Below are 21,660 nucleotides of genomic sequence, written 5' to 3'. Positions count from 1 at the left end.
AGGATCTATTTGCAATTCTGGTGTCGGTCTTTTCCCCAAGCTAGATTAGAAAACTGTGGCTAGTGCTCTTAGTTCCATCCTCAATGACCTAGAATGCAGCCGATCCATATCTTCTATGAACAGACTTTCCCATTCCACTTCAGTGGCATCCTCTGCAGTTCCTGGGAAGTTTTATTACATTTTAGCAGTAATCTCTTTCTAAGTATTGACAAGTACAGAACACTTCTCAGGAAGGATCTCTTTTAACACAGTCTAATCAGCCTACATCTCCTTTTATTAGCTGTTTAGTGGTTATATAACCATATAACAATTACAGCATGGGAACAGGCCAACTCGGCCCTTCTAGTTCATGCTGAACGCTTACTCTCACCTAGTCCCACTGACCCGCACTCAGTCCATAACCCTCCATTCCTTTCCTGTCCATATACCTATCCAATTTTACTTTAAATGACAATATCGAACCTGCCTCTACCACTTCTACTGGAAGCTCATTCCACACAGCTACCACTCTCTGAGTACCTCGTGTTACCCCTAAACTTTTGCCCCCTAACTCTCAATGGAAAAAGCCTATCCACGTCAACTCTATCTATCCCCTTCATAATTTTAAGTACCTCTATCAAGTCCCCCCTCAACCTTCTACGCTCCAAAGAATAAAGGCCTAACTTGTTCAACCTTTCCCTGTAATTTAGGTGCTGAAACCCAGGTAACATTCCAGTAAATCTTCTCTGTACTCTCTCTATTTTGTTGACATCTTTCCTATAATTTGGTGACCAGAACTGTACACAATACTCCAAATTCGGCCTTACCAATGCCTTGTACAATTTTAACATTACATCCCAACTCCTATACTCAATGCTCTGATTTATAAAGGCCAGCATACCAAAAGCTTTCTTCACCATCCTATCCATATGAGATTCCACTTTCAGGGAATGATGCACCATTATTCCTAGATCACTCTGTTCTACTGCATTCTTCAATGCCCTACCGTTTTCCATGTATGTCCTATATTGTAAGGTTGGATATTTTGTTAACTGTGAATATACACTCATGCTTGCTCATTTCCATTTTCATATCCTCCTCTGTACTTCACATCTTCAGTTTAATTCTGGTTATCGCAGACGTAACTGATCACATAGCAATATTCAAAAAGAGCAACCACATTTCCAACTGCCTTACTTTGGTCAAGAATTACTCTTGAAAACGTGATCTGATGCTTTATTTCATTACTGTGTGTGGGAGCTCACTGTATTCAAACTGGTTAATTCTTGTTCCTACATCACAACATTTCAAAATGTTTTGGGCTGGTTCTACAGTACTGTGCAAAAGTTTCAGTCATATTTATAAAATAGATCTGTAAAGAGAAGATGCTTTCAAAAATAATGAAATGGAAAAAAATTCAGACTATCAGAAGAATTTACAATGAAGAGCAGGAAACACTAGAAGACTAGATCAAATCAATATTTGGTGTGACCACTGTTTGCCTTTAAAACTGCATCAATTCTCTTAGGTACATTGCCTTGGAGTTTTTATAAGAAACTCGGCTGGTAGGTGGTTTTAAGTATCTTGGATAACTTGCCACAGTTCTTCTGCAGACTTTGGTTTTCTCGCTTGCTTCTGTCTCTCCAGGTAATCCCAGACAGCCTCGATGATGTTGAAATCAGGGCTATGTGGAGGCCACACCATCTGAAACCATATAAAAAACCTTGGGTGCCTAAGATGTTTGCACAGTACTGTAGGTCATGAAATGTGCTTCATGGGACTTGTTCTGGCTGGTGGTCTGTAACCAGTGGCACTTCATGGCAGCTTCCTCAGCCCCAATGGTTTTAGGTATTAATGCATTTGACATGAATTTTCTGGTTGCAATAATATCAAAATTATGCTTACTCTATGGGACAGACAGAAACCTTAAGATGTGTATGCAAGTTCATCTTATCCTAGTATCTCAAAGATACTCTTAGCAACCCAGTCTGCCTTCACAAGTTGAGATATTTAGCAATCTTTTCCACTTCAACCATGCTAAAGTCCTTTGAATTTAGACTGTTAATATGTTAGTGCCACAGTAAATTGCCCTGCTAATTTAAGCCATGATTAAATGAGACAAGTGGCTTTTAATAGCATGATAAGCTATGATTAGAGCAAAGTAAGTGGCCCAGAAGAAAATTATAAAGTTATATTTAATTTCCTTGTGAATCTTTCAATGTATAGTTGAGGGAGTTTAAAAATTATTATTGAAAGAAATTCCTTCTAATTTATTTCAGTTTGTATTGCAACACAAAGTACATGTCCTGTTTACTGGTTACAGTCCTTAACTTACTAATTTAAAATTGGCTCAGACAGCTTGGGGAGTTTGGAGCAATGCCACAGAGACTGCCAGAACTTGTGGGGTTGCCATAAATTCTGGGCTATGAGAATCATAATTAAAACTTAATTTTACCTGGGTGATAAACTGACATTAATGGCCATAGTTCTTGTGAAGGACTTGGGGAAACTAAAGAGAATGTATGAGTTTCAAGGATGTAAAAGCTGAAGCTTAAAAAGAGAAAAAGACAAACGATTATAACCACCAGATGGTGATTTACTGACATTGGCCATTAATTTCTGCTAATATAGTATAAGTACAGTACTGTGTAACTACAGAAGTCTTAGATGCACACACGCACATCTTATAAAAATGTTCACCTCTCCCTTGAGTTTTTATATTTTACTACATTGAATCACAGTGGATTTAATTTGTTTTTTTTTTGACACTGATCAACAGAAAGGACTCTTTCGTGTCAAAGTGAAAACAGGTCTCTGTGAAGTGATCTAAATTAATTACAAATATAAAACTCATAATAATTGATAGCATAGGTATTCACCCTCTTCAAGTCAGTACTTGTTAGAGATGAGGAGAATTCGTTGCCACATACAGCTGTGGAGGCCCAATCATTGAGGGCATTTAAGGAGGAGATTGATAGGTATCTAATTAGTCAGGGCATCAAGGGATCTGGGGAAAAAGCTGGAAATTGGAACTAGATGGGAGAATAGTTTAGCTCATGGTGGAGTGGCGGAGCAGACTCGATGGGCCGAATGGCCTACTTCTGCTCCTTTGTCTTGTGATCTACTTAGTAGATGCACTTTTGGCAGCAATTGAGTGTGTCTGGATCGGTCTCTATTAACTTTGCACATCTGGACACGGCAACTTTTCCCCATTCTTCTTTACAAAACTGCTCAAGCTCTGTCAGATTGCATGGGGATCATGAGTGATCAGCCCTTTTCTTCAGCCATAAATTCTCAATTGGATTGAGGTCTCGGCTCTGACTTGGCTGCTCCAGAACATTAACTTTGTTGTTTTTAAGCCATTCCTATATAGCTTTGGCTTTATGCTTATTTTGCTGCATTCATTTTACCGTCTACTTTCACAAGCCTTCCAGGACTTGCTGCAGTGAAGCTTCCCCTTGATGCAGCCACCACCTTCTTTCACAGTAGGGATGGTGTGTTTTTGATGATGTGCGGTGTTTGGCTTATGCCAAACATAAGCCAAACGGACTTTGGAGTCTTCTGCATGCCTTTTGGCAAACACTAGCTGAGATTTCATGTGAGTTTTTTTCAACAGTAGCTTTCTCTTTCCCACTCTCCCATAAAGCAGCAGGGCACCAGGGCAACAGTTGTTGTAAGTGCAGTCTCTCCCATCTCAGTCACTGAAGCTTGTCATAAGTTGTCTAGAGTTGTCGTAGGTCTCTTGGTGGCCTCCCTCACTAGTTCCCTTCATGCACGGTCACTCAGCTTTTGAGGATGGCCTGCTCTAGGCAAGTTTATAGTTGTTCTATATTCTGTCCATTTCTTGATGATTGACTTAACTGTACTCTAAGAGATATTCAGTGACTTGGAAATTTTGTTGTGTCCATCTCCTGACTTGTGTTTTTCAATAATCTTTTCGCAGATTTGCTTGGAATGTTCTTTTGTCTTTGTGGTGTAGTTTTTTCCGACTTACCAGCAGTTGGACCTTCCAGATACAGGTGTATATTTATGACAATCAGTTGAAACACCATGTCTGCACACAGATCTCCATTTAACTAATTATGTGACTTCTAAAACCAGTTGGCTGCACCAGTGATGATTTGGTATGTCATATTAAAGGGGGTGAATACTTATACAATCAATTATTTTGTTTTTTCTATTTGTAATTCATTTGGATCGCACTGGAGAGATGTTTTCACTCTGACGCAGAAGTCTTTCTGCTGATCAGTGACAAAAGATTACTGTTAGATTAAAGATTATTGAATCCACTGTGATTCAATATTGTAAAACAATAATACATGAAAACTTACGGGGGGGGAGCAGGTGAATACTTTTTATAGGCACCATACAAAAACATGCACACACACATACACACCCACCCCTTAGGCACTTTGCTATATATATTTAGGTGGTCAAGTTGCTATCACTACCTCTATGTTACCACTGAGTATTGGTTTACCAATACCTGAATGTTTCAGCAGAACCAGCCCAGAGTGCAGATTATTATCAGTGTGTGAATATTAGAATTCTATCTGCAGCACAATGTGAAAATCAACCTGAATAAACAATACTGTGCTCAGTTCTGGTTGTCTCACTACAGACTGTGCTCAGTTCTGGTCGTCTCACGACAGACCGTGCTCAGTTCTGGTTGTCTCACGACAGACCATGCTCAGTTCTGGTCGTCTCACGACAGACTGTGCTCAGTTCTGGTCGTTTTACGACAGACTGTGCTCAGTTCTGGTCGTCTCACTACAGACTGTGCTCAGTTCTGGTCGTCTCACGACAGACTGTGCTCAGTTCTGGTCGTCTCACTACAGACTGTGCTCAGTTCTGGTCGTCTCACTACAGACTGTGCTCAGTTCTGGTCGTCTCACGACAGACTGTGCTCAGTTCTGGTCGTCTCACGACAGACTGTGCTCAGTTCTGGTCATCTCACGACAGACTGTGCTCAGTTCTGGTCGTCTCACGACAGACTGTGCTCAGTTCTGGTCGTCTCACGACAGACTGTGCTCAGTTCTGGTCGTCTCACTACAGACTGTGCTCAGTTCTGGTCGTCTCACTACAGACTGTGCTCAGTTCTGGTCGTCTCACTACAGACTGTGCTCAGTTCTGGTCGTCTCACTACAGACTCTGCTCAGTTCTGATCGCCTCACTACAGGAAGGATGTGGAAGCAATAGAAAGGGTGCAGAGGAGATTTACAAGGATGTTGCCTGGATTGGGGAGCATGTCTTATGAAAGTAGGTTGAGTGAACTCGGCCTTTTGTCCTTGGAGCGACGGAGGATGAGAGGTGCCCTGATAGAGGTGTATAAGATTATGAGAGGCATTGATCGTGTGGATAGTCAGAGGCTTTTTCCCAGAGCTGAAATGGTTGCCACAAGAGGACACAGGTTTAAGGTGCTGGGGAGTAGGTACAGAGGAGATGTCAGGGGTAAGTTTTTTTTTATGCAGAGAGTGGTGAGTGCGTGGAATGGGCTGCCGGCAATGGTGGTGGAGGTGGATACTATAGGGTCTTTTAAGAGACTTTTGGATAGGGACATGAAACTTAGAAAAATAGCAGGCTATGGGTAAGCCTGGTAATTTCTAAGGTAGGGACATGTTTGTCACAACTTTGTGGGCCGAAAGGCCTGTATTGTGCTGAAGGTTTTCTATGTTTCTATAATACAAACACTAGGGGTAGAATTAGACTGGGTTATTTTGCTTTAGAGAAGAGAGCTGAATTACTTCATTAAACAATGTCTTGGGTGTAGGATTTTCACTTCAATGTATTCACAAGGCACTGGTTAAGTGTATGAATAGCAAATGTATCTGTTCCGTTGGTTATAGTGGAAATGGAAGGCATGCATTAAATATTGAATAAGGCATTACATATCATTACGTTCTCTTGAAATTACATGTGCCTGGTATACACATACTGTATACTTACACATGGAGACCTACCTCTCACATATGCTGGATCACTTCCATGTTTACATCATACATAGAAACATAGAAAACCTACAGCACAATACAGGCCCTTCGGCCCACAAAGCTGTGCCGAATTTGTCCCTACCTTAGAACTACCTAGGCTTACTCATAGCCCTCTATTTTTCTATGCTTCATGTATCCATCCAGGAGTCTCTTAAAAGACCCTATCATTTCCACCTCCCCCACCGCCGCTGGCAACCCATTCCGTGCACTCACCAATCTCTGTGGAAATAAATAAATAAATGAAACCAACTTACCCCTGACATTTCCTCTGTACCTACTCCCCAGCACCTTAAACCTATGTTCTCTTGTGGTAACCATTTCAGCCCTGGGTGTTCATTCCAGATGAATGGATGGTATAATGGTCCAAAGATCTTTGCTGTCCAGGCAACGATTAAAGTTTTTTCTAAGTTTACAGTCTGGAAAGATGTTAACACAGAATTTAATTATGTTTCCAGGATGAACCATTTTCTGATTAGCCAAATTTACTACAGAAAACAATCTAGCTGCATAATTCATTGAGGACTGCAGGCAATATGCAAAATCTTTTTATGGGTAATGATTTTCTACAGTGCTTCCTGCACCTTGTGCCTACCCTACTGGGGTAGGGAACATACACTTGAACATTGACAACTGTTACTTGACAATCAAAATTATTGTGTCTTAACACACTCTGCTTTATTTGTAAGGATACTCACTGCCTTACTCAATTTTAAACAAGCTGTATTGTTCATATCAATTTACAAAGCAAAATTAAATTGTTTTTCCAAAAGGTTAGGAAATTCAAGTGTCGAGAGGTGTGAATAACGTAGGAGAATCAGCAGAACAAAAACAGGACTGCAATGTAGTTCTACCAATTTAATTGATTACATTCATTTCTCTGATTTCTCAAATAAATAACCACTGTCCCATTCATCGCCAGACCCATAACACACCTCAATGCAAATATATGACCCCTTTCTGAACTGTCAGACATTTCTAACAAATCTCTCAGCCTTCAATAGTCAGTTCTGATTTATCTCAAATAACACCAATAATAACTTCTCCAACTTTAATAAAGAAATGGTCAATTACAAATACACCCATAATCATAATATTGTGACAATAGAGTGAAGTTAGATCTGCATCCTCTGCTTCCCTTCATATACTTTTATATTTTCAATACAATTTTAATCACATTCATCAGTGGAGGAAGTTCAATACTACTTTAAAGACAAAATGTAATAACTTGATACAAATGCTTACATTTCAGTTTTAGTATTACACCAGCAAGGTAGGAAAGAGGAAGCACTGTATTTAAAAATGATTCTATGTCAGAATATTCTTGGATTGTTATTTTTATTAAAATTTGTTCCTCTTCATGCCTTGTGGCACATTGGGCAGCATCTTTCCCATTTCTGGAGCACTTGACTTTTTTTACGAGGCCACGTTGCTAGCTTGACGCTCAACCCAGCTTGGATGAAAAGTGTGCAAGGAGCCGGCTGGATTTGAACTTGGGACCGTTTGCCTCAAAGTCTGGTGCTGATGCCACTACACCACCAACCAGCTTTTTATTAAATGACAAAGTCAAAATTTAATTTCCACAATTCAAACTCTTTATTTTTTTATTACTGGGAGATACAGCATGGTAACAGTTCCTTCCAGCCCAGTGAGTCTGCACCACCTAATTACGTGTTATGCTAACCACACTGACGTGGTTCTGTCCCTTTTCTATTTGTTGGTGTGCAGTAAAACCCTGGAATGCATAACTTTTTACATGTACAGTTGGGATGTGATCATTCCCTCAGTAGCTGGATAAATGGCTCCTGATCCAGGTCTCTGATGGACAAAGTCATCAATATAAACATAAAATGTTTGGAAATAGGAAGTTAAAATTAAAGCTGCTGGTCTTTATGAACTTTACCATATTAATATACTGGAAACATACATTCATAATTAAAGACTGGCACAGCTAGTGAAATTCACCTATGACCATGGTAGAACTCAAATCCTTATAGGCTCTGATATTATTTCTGAGCAAAAGTCAGCAGCTGATAAACCAAGATGAAAAAATAATGAGAAATACAAAATGACAAAAAATGAGCATGTAAGCAAACAAGTAACTCGGGTTTTAAAAGAAAATTCATCCGAGTTTATCACGCAACTGAAAAATTCCCAAGTATCAGGAAAAATCTATTTGTCACTCAAATATTTTCGTTTAAACTTCATGTACCAAAATCAGGTTCTAGTTATAGGCTAATTATTTTAACAACAATCTTTTGCAAAACTATCACTTTAGCTCGAATAACGTTGTCACAATTTAAATCAATTCCAAACCAAAATGACGTTCAAGGATTTAAAAATAATTTTTGAAAGATGTACTTTCTCCAACATAGAACCATTGAACCCACCACTGAGCACATTTATAAGGAGTGCTGCCACAAGAAAGCAGTATCCATTATCAAGGACGCCCCCCTCCCCCCCACTGGCACCATTCAGGCCATGCTCTCTTCTCACTGCTGCCATCAGGAAGGAGGGACAGAAGCCTTAGGTCCCACAGCATCAGGTTCAGGAACAGTTATTACTCATCAACTGTCAGGGTCCTGTGGGTAACCTTACTCACCTCAACAATGAAATGATTAAACAACCTATGGACGCACTTTCAAGAATTCTACAATTCATGTTCTCAGTATTTAAATATATTTATCTATTATTTAGTTATCAACTTATTTTGTATTTGAACAGTTTCTCTTTTGCACATTGATTGCTTGTCAGTCTTTGTGTGTAGTTTTTCATCGATTCTGTTGTATTTCTTTGTCCTACTGTGGATGTCTACAAGACCTGTTTGGATACTATATGGTGTTCTATGTGTCATCTGATCACACATTTCCTTTGAAGTGTGAGAATACCAAGGGTAAACATTTTTCAACTCCAACCAGAAACTGATTCTAAATATGGGAAGTTGCTCATTTTAAAGACACATTTTCATGCATGGATGTTCAAGCAACATTTATATTTTCGCACACCTTTGTGTTAAAACTCCCTGGTAGCAATTTCGCAAATACAGGCCAATTGGAGATCTCAGTCAATAGAAAGTTATTTGCAGTCATGAGTTCATTCATCTGAACCCCACAGGCAATCAGCAAATGTCCATGGACTGTCTCTTTCCTCTGCCAAGTTTGAGACAATTCCACAAAAAGGCTCAGCGTTGGTTTCTACTGTTTTTAGGACCTCATTCGTTCTACCCTGGTGGGACCTTCCTGCTCTTGTCACAGCCGTGGGCAAACCAGTAAACACTAAATAAATAGGATTCAGAGGTAAAGATAAGCTAAATTCAGGCTGCTGTGATACATCAGTAAGAAAGTGACTGGCACAATGTCTGCAATGTGACTGTGCCAGTTGGAAATATTAAGTTAATTTTACTTCCAGCAGGGCTGAATTGATTATAAGGCAACACATCCTTGCTTTGTAGAATTCTCTCCTGACTCAGTTGACTCCCGGTGCATTATTCAGCATGCTCGATAGAGCTTGTGGGTGGAAGGTGGATATGTCCAGATTCTGTTCATTCATCAACTTGCTCATTAACTGGGGATTCCTTGTTATCAACACACACAAGATAATAGAGGAACTTGAGCAGCATCTATGGGGAAAAAAGGGTATAGACAGTTCAGGTCAAGGCCTTTCATCAGGATTGGAAAGGAGGGGGGCAGAGTCAGAAGATGAAAGTGAGGGGAAGGAAAGGAATACTAGCTGGTGATAGGTGAGGGGGAGGGGCATAAAGTGAGAATCTGGGTGATGATAGGTGGAGGGCTGAAGAAGGAGAAATCTGATAGGAGAGGATTGAATCCCTTTCATCAGTGAATGATTCTCTGTCATTCAATCACAGGGTTTCTATGGCTGCATTTGCAATCATCTTTTGTGATCCGCATAATCACTCTACATTTATGCTTTTGATTCTGTGTAAACTTAAAGGTGGCCTTTTCATGACTTCTGCCTTCCTCTGCACTGTATGCTTCGCCTATCCATCTGTCACATCTCTCATGGGCAGTCCTGGTACCTTTTTGTAAACTTCATAACCTCTTCACTTTCAGCAATATAAACAACATTTTCACTCCTCCGCCCACTGCCCTAGTCTTCAGTATTTGCTTCTCAAACTTATTTGGTAATAGATTAATTATTACATTCTTCCACAAAAACTCTTTGGGCAGACTTTCCATCACAAATACCACGCACACATCTCACTCCTATATTTTAACACCATGGAATTCTGTTATCATTATCAGAATTTAGTTTTCCTGACGTTGGAATATTTTGGTCTTGTAACACCAAATCCCTTTGAAGACACCAAAATCTATAGGAACAAAGCCTTTCCAAACTACATCCTTTACAGGACTTTAATGTTATGATTTATAAGTCAGATGACTAGGGTCCCTTCATTACAGAGCTTTGTCAAGGTTGGAATATATTCTACAGATTTAATCAATACTCATACAGGTTTTCCATATTATTAAACGTACTTGTTGTAATTTGATGTTCCAACTCCTGTACTCCTGAGATTGGCAAAAATGACTTTGTGGGCATCCCTGAGACGTGGCTGGAAGAAGATCATAGTTGGGAGCTTAACATCCAAGGATACATCTTGTATTGAAAGGACAGGCAGTAAGGATGGGGTGGCTCTGTTGGTTAAAAAAATGAAATCACACCCTTAGAAAGAGGTGACATAGCAATGGAAGATGTAGAATCCTTGTGGGGAGATGTAAGAAACTGCAAGGGTAAAAGGACCCTTATGGGACTTAGATACAGGCCCCAAACAGTAGCCAGGTTGTGGGATATAAACTTTAAAGAGAGATAGAAAAGGCATGAAATAAGGGCAATGTTATAATGTCAAGGGGTGATTTCAATATGCAGGTAGATTGAGGAAATCAGGTTGATGCTGGATCCCAAGGGAGGGAATTTGTAGGATGTCTATGAGATGGCTTTTTAGAGTAGCTCATGGGAAAGGCAATTCTGGATTGGGTGTTGTGTACTGAACCAGATTTGATTAGGGGGCAGTTTGAGATGGAGAAGGAGAACTAAAGTCAGCTGTATCAGAAAAAAAGGAATTAGACATGCAAGAATTGCTGGCCAAAGTTGATTAGGAGGGGACATGGCAGGGACGATGGCAGAATAGCTGTGGCTGGTGTTTCTGGGGGGGGGGCAATTCAGAAGACGCAGGATAGATACATCCCAAAGATGAAGAAGTATTCTAAAGGGAGGGCAAGGCCACAGTGGGTGACAAGGGAAGTCAATAATATAGCAAAGATGAGTCCGAAATTACAGGATTGGGAAGCTTTTAAAAATCAACAGAAGGCAACTAAAAAAAAAACAAGGAGGGAAAAGATGAAATATGAAGGCAAGCTAGCCAATTATATCAAATGCTTTTTTCAAATGTACCAAATGCAACAGAGAGGTAAGAATGGATATTGAATGGCTGAAAAATGTCACTGGAGAGGTAGCCAAAGAAATGCTGGACAACTTTATAAAGTATTTGTATCAGTCTTCATTATGGAAGACACTGGCAGCATGCTGAAAAATTCAAGAGCGTCAAAGGGTAGAAGTGAGAGTGGTTACAATGGAAACATGAGAAAATCTGCAGATGCTGGAAATTCAAGCAACACACCAAATGCTGGTGGAACGCAGCAAGCTAGGCAGCATCTATAGGAAGAAGTACAGTCAACATCTTGGGCCGAGACCCTTCGTCAGGATACACACACATGGCATGGGAGAGGGTCCAGAGGAGGTTCATGGGAAGGATTGTGGAGAAAGTGGGGGTTAACATATGAGGAATGTTTGATAGCTCTAGGCTCACACTCACTAGAGTTCAGAAGAATGGGGGGTGCGGGATCTCATTGAAACCTATTGAGTATTAAAAGGCCTCATGATGTGGGGAGGAAGTTTCCAGTAGTGGGCGAGTCCAGGACCAGAGGGAATAGCCTCAGAATAGAGGGACGTCCATTTAGAACAGAGATGAGGAGTAACTTATTCAGCCAGAGTGTGGTGAAGTTGTGGAATTCATTGCAACAAACTGTTGTGGACATCAAGTCTTTGGGTACATTTAAAGTAGAGGTTGATAGGTTCTTGGTTAATCAGGGCATCAAAGTTTACAGGAAGAGGGCAGGAGATGTATAATAAATTAGCCATGACGGTATGGCAGAGCAGACTCGACAGGCTGAGTGGCCTAATTCTGCTCCTATTCCTTATGGTCTTTCTACTTGCTGTACAAGTTATGCCCTAGTTTAAATGACCAAAATGCAACACTTCACGAGTTAAACCTCATCAGTCATTCCCCCGTTCATCTAGGTTCCTGTGGTAATCTCATATATATTATAACTTTCACCTTTTGCATTATTTATTTATTTTGTAACTTATCGTAATATTTATGTGTGGCACTATATTTCTGCTGCAACACATTTTTGCAGATTTCACAACATACCTGTACGACGGTGATAATAAACCTGATTCTGATTCACTATCATGACATCACCAATTTTGTTGTCTTCTGTAAACTTCTAACTGCATTAACAACAGTCGTGCAAGTTGTTAATATAAATGACAAACAGTGGGGCCGGCACAGTCTTGGACATATTAATAGACAAAGCAGAATTTTCAGTTCCAGTTCAATCAATGGTTTTCCATTGCACTGGAATCTTTTTTAATGACCAAAATGATAGACCATAATAGATTAGTGCTGTATCTAAAAATTTATATCTATTGAGCTGTTGTCTCATCCATTGATGAAATAACTGGGCCCAGCAAAGTCATCTGTGACCATGTTAATAGTTCGGTCTTGCAACAAGAAGGATTATTGATGCTGGTGGTAAAAAGCCTGCACATTAAAATTTGCCGTTTATTATAACTGTTGTTTTACACTCCTGATGTTCATAACAAAAGCCCAGACTACTCTCAGACTACAAAATACATGGCTGACAATTTAATTTAAAGTCAGCATATGGAGAAGCTTGTCAGGAAGTTAATAGTCTGCTAACTTTAACCTTTATTTTGTTTACTTTCTCTGGTGGATAAGCAATGATTATGTTGGTTAAAAAAAAACATATTACAGTCCACTGCTAGGAGCAAGCTGGGGCAGATTCCCCTCTTCATTTGATCCTCAACAGCAGATAATCCTGGGAGTCAAAGAAATGCCAAGTAACGAGTAGCTCTTGTGCTTCCTTTTTCTCTCCTTTTCAACATATAAGAGATTAGGGAGCCTGAGGACATTAGTGGCACAAGTCACCTGATCATACACTACAGAAACAGGCCTTTTGGGGTAGATGGACAATAAAAAAGGTAAGTGACTGAGCTGATCTGATTAATAATGATGTGACTTCTACTGTTTATCCCCCAACTGGTTCTTTTGACCAACTGGTCCTCTGCCCCACTGGTCAATGCCATCCAAAATGCCCATCCCAGGTAGTCCCAAGATGCCTGTATTTGGCCCATATCCCTCTAAGCCTTTCCTACCCATGATTCTGATGAACATTTAACAGGGGAACAACTTGGACTCTAACATATGTCTGTGATCCTGCTGCTGCAAGTAAGTTTTTCATTGCACCTGTGCATATACATACTTGTGCATAAGATGACGAAACTCAGCTTTGAGAGTTTGAAAAAAGAAATGCCCTAGAGTTTTGGCAGTGGTCCAAGTTTGCCTCTACTTGTGGGCGCTGTGGTAGTGTAGTGGTTAGCCGATGGTATTGCAGCTTGGAGTGTTCTGGAGTTGGGACTTCACTCCCAATGCCATTCTGTAAGGAGTTTCTGTATGTGATCCCTGTGAAATTTGTGAGGTTTTCTCCCACAGGCTGAAGGATATTTGGTCATTGTAAATTGTTCTGCGAGTAAGTTAAGTTTAATTGTGGTTTGTGGGGTTTCTGGGGTGGTGTGGCTTGAAGAGATTACTCTGCTCTGCATCACTAAAAAAAATAAAAGTTATGTAACTGCAGTTTTATGCTTTATTGTGCAAGAATCAGAGTGGTTAAGCTGTAAAATTCTACCATTCTGTGCTAGATTTGAGATCCTGATATTAAACACCTGCCAGTGTAGTTAGCCAACTATGCAGTGATCAGGCTTTTAGTAAAGTTTGATCACCTGAAGCATTGTGAAGCACTTATCCCTCTTGCAATTCTAGAATGAGGGATAATTTTTTTCCCTGTGTCATTTTCTCCAGGTTGACATATTCATTAGGGATGTAGGAGGTGTTAATGGGGGTGGGGGGTCAAGATCAACAAGGCGCACTTCACCTTTGTGCCAACACCTCCCCTGCACATTTTGGCAGTTCTAATATTACAATTGTATTTCCTATGATAACGCTGACATTAAAAATGAGCCAACACATAGGAAATGAAATTACTTCCTTTGAAGTCAAACATATAGGATGAAATATTTTTTTTACAAAACTCCCTAGACTACTTCTCACTCGATACATCCTATCTTTTACAAAATCAGATTAAAACAAAATTACACATGGCTCTGCAAGTGAACACTTTCTAATTCAATCTATTCTGTTTTTGGAAATACATGAACATTCTTCTGCTTATTTCAATGTTATCTCTATCTTGAAGTGCTCAGCAATTACATTTAAGTCCATCCCACAAACCAGTGCAGAACTCAGTAAAATCAATTTGTCCAATTATTGGGTTGTTTTTTTCAGGTGTGTTTGATGAAGTATAGATAATAAGGGCATGCTTTATGTTTATATTTCACATATATTGAACAAAAAGAAAATGGTTATTTTGTTTGGCTTATCTATAGATCAAAGACAGTCATTACACTGATTACCTTTCTTTGTTCTTAAGCTTAAACACTACCTTCTTGAAAATCATCAGATCTGTAAGAGATTTACACTAATGTAATGGCCTCTGTAAGCACTTAAAAACTCAGCAGAACGGCAAGAAACGGCGAATGTTCAGTTGCCATGGTGATGTTCTGATATACCAAGAACTAGAGCATAATAAAAAGGAGTTCATTTCCTTCAGATGCATTGAAGATTTTATCACATGCACTTCAAAACATTGCATCTGTACTGGAGGAAGGTGAACATCCGAACAGGAAGGTTTGCTGCTGCCTCAAGGGTGAGTGGGTGGGTGTCAAATTGGAATTGTGTTGGGGTGGGGAGGTGCAGTGGGAACCAGAGCAGCAGAACAGATGGTGGAGTAGTTGTGAAGAAAGATGTCATTAGGCCTACATAAAAGGTCAGGAATCAATAGGTGGGACAAATGTTCTGAGCAAGGAGAATTGTAGGGAAGGCGAATGAGTTTAGGGCATGGATCAACACGTGGAATCATGATATTGTGAGACTTGATTGCAAGAGGGGCAGGACCGGCAGCTCAATATTCCAGTTTCTTTTAGGCGTGATAGAATAGGGTCTGCGGATATGATAGAGCCTTTTAAGAGACTCCTAGAGCTTAGAACAATAGTGGGCTATGGGTAACCCTAGGTAATTTCTAATGTAAGGACATGTTCGGCACAGCATTGTGGGCTGAAAGGCCTGTATTGTGCTGTAGGGTTTCTATGTTTCTAGTAGCAGGAATTAAAGGGGGAAGAATAGTAATGCTAGTTTGGGCAAATGTGATGGCAGTGCTCAGTCAGGACAGACTGGAGAGCTCATCTAATGAGGCTTTATGGGTAGAACTGACAAATGAGAAAGGTATGACCACTTTAATGTGATTACACTATAGAACACCAAACAGTCTGCAGGATATAGAGGAGCAAAATTTTAGTAAGATCATAGCCTGTTGCAAGGAACATAAGGTTGTGATAGCAGGCGATTTTAATTTCCCACATATTGATTGAGACTCCTGTACTGTAAAAGGTCAAAATGGTTTTTGAGAGATATTGAGGCCCTGGTTGAGGTAAAGGAGGTACATAGCAGGTATAGGGAGGGAGGAACAAATTCTGCACTTGAAGAGTAGAGGAAATGCAAGAGAATACTAAAGAAGGAAATCAGGAGGACTAACGGAAGGTATGTGGTTGCTTTTACAGACAAGGCATATCCCTACAAATATATTGAGAACAAACGGACAGCAAGGGAAAAAATTGGTCCTCTGGAAGATCAGAGTGGTAATCTATTGCTGGAGCTGAAAGAGATAGGGGATGGGTGGAGGGAATCTTAAATGGATGTTTTGTATGTTTATTTACTTAGGAGGCAGTTACAGAGTCTGTTGGTCTGAGGAAATGCAGCAGTGAGGTCATGAACCCTATACAATTTACAGAAAAGAGACTTACTGTTTGGTGGATAATCCCTAGGGCCTAACAAGATGTTCTTTCTCAGGGAAATGATAGGGTAGTGCAGAAATTTCAGGGGCTGTAGCAGATATATTCAAAGCATCTTTAGCCACGGGCGATGTGTTGGAAAGGCTCTAAGAATAAGCCAGGAGTTATTTGGCCAGTGAGCCTGACATCGGCATTGGGAAAGTTATTGGAAGGTGTTCAAAACAACAGAATATACAAGTATTTGGATAGACAAAAACTAATTAGGTTAGTCAAAATGGCTTTGTGCATGGTAAGCCATGTCTCATCAGTATTATAGTCTTTTGGGGAAGTTGCCAGGAAATGAAGACATTTGACAAGGTCCTGCATGGGAGATTAGTCAAGAAGGTTCAGTTGCTTGGCACTCAAAATTGGATTGGGCATTGGCTTTGTGGAAGAAACCAGAGTGGTCGTAGATGGTTGCCTCTCTGACTGGAGGCCTGTGTCTACTGGTGTGCCACAGGGACCGGTGTTGGGTCTGGTATTGTTTGTTGTCTATATCAGCAATCTGGAAGATAACATGGTTAAGTGGATCAGCAAATTTGCAAATGACAAATGACAGATTTGGGGTGTAATAGATGGCGAAGAAGACAATCAAAGCTTGCGGCAGGTTCAGGACCAGCTGGAAAATGAGCTGAACAATGGCAGATGGAATTTAATGTAGACAAGTGTGAAGTGTTGTACTTTGGGAGATGCAACCAGGGTAGGTCTTACATGGTGAGTGGTAGGGCACTGAGGAGTGAGGTAGAACAGTGGGATCTGGGAACACAGATCCATAGCTCCTTGAAAGTGGCACCACAGGTAGGTAGGGTTGTAAAGAAAGCTTTTGGAACATTGACCTTCCTAAGTCAATGTACTGTATTGAGTTCAGGTCTTGGCATCCATGTTGAAATTGTGTAAGACATTGGTGAGGCCTAATTTGGACTATTATGTCCAGTTTTGGTGGCCTACAAACAGGAAAGATGTCAATAAGATTGAAAGAGTGCAGAGAAAATTTACAAGGATGTTGCCAGGACTTGAGAACCTGTGTCATAGAGAAAGGTTGAATAGTTTAGGACTTGATTCCTTAGAATGTAGAAGATTGAGGGGAGATTTGATAGAGGCCCTCTGTTGGTCAAGATCAACCATGGATGCAAACCAGGGCAAGCGCTGTCCATGTAACAGGCACCCCCTCTCCATGCAGCTGATGAATCCAAAGGAACGTCAGAGACTGATAAGAGTTTGGTATCAGCGGCATCACAGGAGTTGTCAGTCAGCGTTGAAGTCAGCGCAGGACTGCCTAAGGGACACAGCTCTGTATTCTTCCTCAGGATTTACTCCCATAGCCTTCCTCGTATGTGGGTATGGCCTCAAGGCAGCAGCGGTTTGATATCTGTTTTCCTTCTAGATGAGCTGCCAATCATGGCTGACAAGCCCCATTGATAATAATAATTTACAGAGAAGTACAGCACAGAAACAGGCCCTTCAGCCCATCTAGTCCTCGCCAAAATAATTTAAACTGCCTACACTCCCACTGACCTGCACCGGGACCATATCCCTCCATACTTCTCTTAAACATTGAAATTGAGTTTGCATGCACCCCTTATGCCAGCAGCTCATTCCACACCATCACGACCTTCAAAATTGGACATAAGACTCCAGTTCCCCTCATGTTCCCCTTAAACATTTCACCTTTCACCCTTAACCTCTAGCTGTAGTCTTACCCAACCTCAGTGGGAAAAGTCTGCTTGCGTTTACCTTATCTATATCCCTCATAATTTTGTATACCTCTATCAAATCTCCTTTCAGTTTTCTACGTTCTAAAAAATACAGTCCTAACCTATTCGATCTTTCCTTATAACTCAAGAACTTCAGACCCAGTGGCATCCTTGTAAATTTTCTCTGCACTCTTTTAACCTTCTTTACATCTGTCCTGTAGGTAAAGTGACCAAAATTGCACACAACGCTCCAAATTAGGCCTCACCAACATCACATCCAATCTTCTGTACTCAATACGTTGATTTATGAAGGCCAATGTGTGAAAAGCTTTCTTTACAATCCCATCTACCCACGACACCACTTTCAATGAATTATGCACATTTATTCCCAGATCCCTTTGTTCTACCACACTCCTCAGTGCTCTACCGTTCACCGTGTAAGACCTACCCAGGTTGGTCCTACCAAAGTGCAAAACCTTGCACTTGTCTGCATTAGATTCATCTGCCCAAAGTGACTAATTTTAAGGCACCAGCAACACACCTTTGCCTCTTCTCGACAATAGAAATGATTCTGGCTGGGCTTTGTAGCTAACACACTCGTGAAGGCCAGGAGCTGCACTTGGTTGACAGAGGCTATTTGAGATGAATGCTATTTAGAGCATTTAATAAGTAGTGGGAGATTTTCCCCACTACCACCCTCAACTACAACAACTTAAAGGGAACTGAGATTTGCTAGATGTGTACAGTATTATAAGGGGTATAGATAGGGTAAATACAAGCAGGCTTTTTCCATTGAGGTTGTGTGAAACTGCAACTAGAGGTGATGAATTGAGGGTGAAAGGCTTAGGGGAACTTTTTCACTCAGAGTGTGGGACGAGCTGCTGGCACAAGTGTTGGATGCAGGGTTACATGCAACATTCAGAAGTTTGCATAAGTACATTAATGAGTGGAATATTGTGTGGGGGGGGGCGCTATAGGCCAGGTGCAGTTCAAAGGGACTAGGCAGATTAATAGTTCACCGTAGACTAGATGGGCTAAAGGGCCTTTCTCTGTACTGTAGTACTCTATGACATACAGTGAAATGCGTTAACAGCCAACACACCGGAGGATGTGCTGGGGACAACCCGGAAGCCACACATTGCAGTGCCAACACAGTAGGCCCAAAGTGTTCAGCAGAAAAACACCAGACCCAACAAGCGACGAACAGCAACAGCAAACACAAACCACAATCCTCCCTCTCACCCATGCATATAAACAGTCCTTTAACCTCAGGCCTGGCCTCCAGCCAACACAGACTTGGGCCTGCAGACATCGGGCTTCAACTTCCCCAGGGAACTCACAGGGATTTGCAGACTCAGCTTGGGCTAACATGTCTCAACTTCCAGAATTTGATAATGCAAGGCACAATGTTGCAGAAGACTTAAAAATATATTCTGGGACATCAGCTTTCCAACTGCAAACAAAAGCTGTCCATTATTTCCCTTACTGCACTGGGCATTCAGAAGGGCTTGCAGAGCTAGCTGGATTTTATTCCCCTTCCTGGCCCATGTGCATTAAAATTAATTGTTGCCCACTATGTGTCTTTGGAATCGTTTATTACTGCATCCCTTCTGTACCCTCATTCACTGAGACTTGAGGGTAGAATAGTTGAACGTGTGATTTTTTTCTGTTAAACTTGCCCAGTGTCCACACTGAGACTAAGATAAACAAACTTCAACCTAAAACACCTTAAGAAGAAAGTAAAAGTAATGATAACATTGGAAAAACCTGTATTGGGTAGAATTTGAAACCTTCAAGTTCTAACACCAGTCGAAGTAATATATAAAAAGAAATACAGAAAAGTATTATTACAATTATAATTATTAAGTTTCAAATGTTTCCATAACAATGTAAAGATTTTCCTTCAGCATTAACAGTGCAGTCGGCATCAGCATTATTTTTGCATGAATACACTGGAGCCCAAGCAAGGGCCGTCTTACACAAGAGATAGTATTGAGCATAAGATGACATCCAGCACTGGAAAAAAAAATCACAAGCTCATGTCATTACTTTAACTAGGCTGGAATGTAAATGTGGGATCCTTGAAATAAATGTCATTACTTGGAATAATGCCACTGACCTCCCAGTCATAATTCACTGTCACAGGTCATAAAGTTACTGTTCATATATTGGTCAACTTAATAATGGTGTTTGCCCTGACTTTAATATAGACTAGTGCCTGCCACATGGGAAATTCAGCAATCAGGAGTTCAGGAACCATGATTAGTTCATTTGTTACAAGCAGATCAGAGCAAATTCATCTTCCTTTCCAATTTATGCCCCCAAAAGTGTCAATAAAAAAAGTGCTCAGATTAAGAAGGAGGGACACTCAGAGTTTGACTTGAAGTAAGATCCAGTGATGGCTGAATCGCTCCTTCACAGAAGTCGCCCTTGTCGGCTGTTTGCTGTTCAGGAATGCCCTTTCCCTGTGCCTCTCCATAGCACGAGGCAGATGCTGCTTTGTCCTCATAGTACATTGACAGCTCATCGTTATTAATGATGTAATCAGAGTCATCCACGTCCTGATGGTCCTGTGTTTTAGAAACAAAACCAGCTGTTACAGGTACTGACAAAATCCCATATTGAGATTCAGATGACAATATTGTTTGTTGGAAGCTTGGCTGAGTCACAAAATACAAGAGCACAGAGATCATGGTAGATTGGTAACACCAATCGAGCTAAGCTGAGAATTACGTGTATTCCTGTTCACAAGTATATTTAAGGAGGAGATTCAAGAAGGTATTGCCAGAGCTGGAGAACTAGTTTTGATGGACCCTAGTAGACTGAAGTTATCTCTTTGGTACAAAAGGGCAATTTAATTGAGATGAATCAAATACAGTAATGAATGGCCAAGATGTGGTGAAAACTTCCCTTTGCAGCAAGGACAATAAGTAGGGACAAAGATATAATGGGAAGTTTAAAAATATTTTCCCACTCAGTGTCATGGATGTCTAGAACGCGTCTGAAATTATCTTTTTAAAAATGCAGAAATAGCTCATGATGTGCTTTGATAAATTTTTAAATGCTTTCACCACTTCCTGCTGAAGTCCTGTCCACTGTAAAACAAAGATTTTTTGTTCTCATTTTCCTGTTGTATTTTGCAGGCATGATGATGTAAAAATGTGCAGAATGCATTAATGCCTGATGGAAATTGGACGTCTTTCAACCTTCACAGTTAACAGAAGAGTACATCAAAGTGAACTTGTGAATATTGCACAATCCAAAGTAGTCCAGGGCTAATATTCTAATGCATTAAAAATAACCTCTTAATTTTCATACAAGAACTAATTACCAGCAGACTTCTGTTGTCAAGCTCTCTATCGCCTTGTGCTGCTGGAAAAATTGGTCTTCTTAGCAATATTCTTGGGCCATTGGTCCTCTTCTCCCTGCATTCTTTCTTCCTACCCGTTGTCTTGATTCCACAAACGCCCAGCCCTCTGCTCCACTTATCCTGAGAGTCTGCTTCACGAGTGCTACTCTGCCACCATGGTCAACACATTTAGTTTTGAGCCCGACAAGCATCAATGTTTGTCATTGAAAAGAACAGGGCGGCTTTTAACACTTAATCAGAGTAAACCATGGAAATAATTTCTTCATGTAATAACATCCTAACTCCATGATTTTCATTTGGTGATTTTCAATTCTGGGTAAATGTTAGTTTCCAGGTGTCACTGCTTCAAGAAAGGTGATAGTTT

At 40.5% G+C, this 21,660-nt stretch overlaps 1 protein-coding gene across 1 annotated transcript in view; it reads right to left on the bottom strand.

The window, feature by feature from the left end:
- Positions 1-9,709: 9,709 nt before the first annotated feature.
- LOC132407357 (sodium/hydrogen exchanger 9-like) overlaps positions 9,710-21,660 on the bottom strand; it is a 543,724-nt gene continuing 531,773 nt past the window's right edge. Inside the window, exon 16 of the mRNA XM_059993730.1 lies at positions 9,710-20,496. Coding sequence (XP_059849713.1) covers positions 20,278-20,496 — 219 coding nt within the window. The 3' untranslated portion in view covers positions 9,710-20,277. The remainder of the gene's footprint in view (positions 20,497-21,660) is intronic.

This window comes from Hypanus sabinus, chromosome 2 (genome assembly GCF_030144855.1).
Source record: "Hypanus sabinus isolate sHypSab1 chromosome 2, sHypSab1.hap1, whole genome shotgun sequence".
Taxonomy (NCBI): Eukaryota; Metazoa; Chordata; class Chondrichthyes; order Myliobatiformes; family Dasyatidae; genus Hypanus; species Hypanus sabinus.
This window is presented reverse-complemented; position numbering and strand designations above follow the sequence as displayed.